This window comes from Sinocyclocheilus rhinocerous, unplaced genomic scaffold, assembly GCF_001515625.1.
Source record: "Sinocyclocheilus rhinocerous isolate Xijiao unplaced genomic scaffold, SAMN03320098_v1.1 scaffold5898, whole genome shotgun sequence".
Classification (NCBI taxonomy): Eukaryota; Metazoa; Chordata; class Actinopteri; order Cypriniformes; family Cyprinidae; genus Sinocyclocheilus; species Sinocyclocheilus rhinocerous.
The window spans coordinates 38,170-39,549 of NW_015656642.1; the positions used below are offsets into that span (position 1 = coordinate 38,170).

At 29.7% G+C, this 1,380-nt stretch overlaps 1 protein-coding gene across 1 annotated transcript in view; it reads left to right on the forward strand.

The window, feature by feature from the left end:
* Positions 1-1,380, forward strand: part of LOC107720736 (UDP-GlcNAc:betaGal beta-1,3-N-acetylglucosaminyltransferase 7-like) — a 5,002-nt gene continuing 3,622 nt past the window's right edge. Inside the window, exon 1 of the mRNA XM_016528561.1 lies at positions 1-168. Within this exon, the coding sequence (XP_016384047.1) occupies positions 167-168 (2 nt within the window). The 5' untranslated portion in view covers positions 1-166. The remainder of the gene's footprint in view (positions 169-1,380) is intronic.

Sequence of the window (1,380 nt, forward strand, 5' to 3'; positions counted from 1 at the left end):
TTCACATCTTCAGGAGAAACTTATCGTCTTTTGCCGGGTTTCTTTTCATTGTTCTGGTGCAGTTATGCGTAGGATTATCTAAAGAGACGCCTTCATTCGTCTGAAGAGCAGCAGACCGCTTTCACATTAATTATATTGAATAAAACTGACAAGCCACTCTCTCAACATGTGAGTATACGTTTTGTGCGTGTTTGTTTCGTTATATATCTTTTAGAGCAACATTTCTTTTATAGATCTATCTATTATAACGATTTTATTAGTATTTATATTACCTACATACTACTGAACGCTTGGTGACGGTTCATAACATTAAAAAATATATATATGTTATAATAACAATATTAATATTATAAAAATCTATAACAGGCTGTGGGTTAGCAACAGCATCTGTGGTTTGCAATATTTAAATCCTCACCTCATTCAGTTGAGTCATTCAATACTGTAAAATATTATGACATAAGTATACTTCATTATAACACTGTCATAATGTTACATTTACATAGTCCTACTACTACTAATAATATTAAAATAACTGCTTTGTATATAAACAAGATATAATGTCACATCTTCGACTAAATACATATATAAGTTTACAATAAAACTCATAGTTGGACTCAACTTTATTTTTTATATTTACCTTGTTTTGATAATTTTTATAATGGCATAATAATCAAATAATCACATTTGACTACAACCTTTATGTATTGTTATGCTACTTTTTATAGTGAAAAGACAATTTTCAACATGATCATCCTGCAGTCATGTCATATGTATCTGTGGTAAGACTGCGACTCTCTAAATTATATTGTTAAATAAATAGACATTTATTCCATGTAAAAGAAATGAAACAAACTCCACATTTTTGGAAGTAAAACCACATTTGAATTGAATTCATTGCTATTTGTTTTAAGGTTTAGGTCACACTTTAGTTTGGGGACCAATTCTCACTATTAACTGCGACTAATTTGCTGCTTATTAATAGTTAGTAAGTAGTTTTTTAGTAGGATTAAGGGATCTAAAATATGGTCATGTAGAATAAGGCATTCATATGTGCTTTAAAAGTACTAATAAACAGCCAGTATGCTAGTAACATGCATGCTAATAACTAGGGATGCACCGATACCACTTTTTCCAGTACTCGCCCGATACGATACTTTTATTTTTGGTACTTGCTGATACAGAGTACCGATACCGATATTTTTATTGCATTTGTAAAATTTTTAAATATTGGGTACAGAAACCAAAAGGGTATGTATAATGTTAGTTGGTTAAGTTTATTTATCAAATAGATAGTCAAACCAAAATTTATTCAGACACCTTCAACATTTCTCACATTATCACAGTTTATTCGCTATAGTTTAGAAAATGGTAATAAAATAT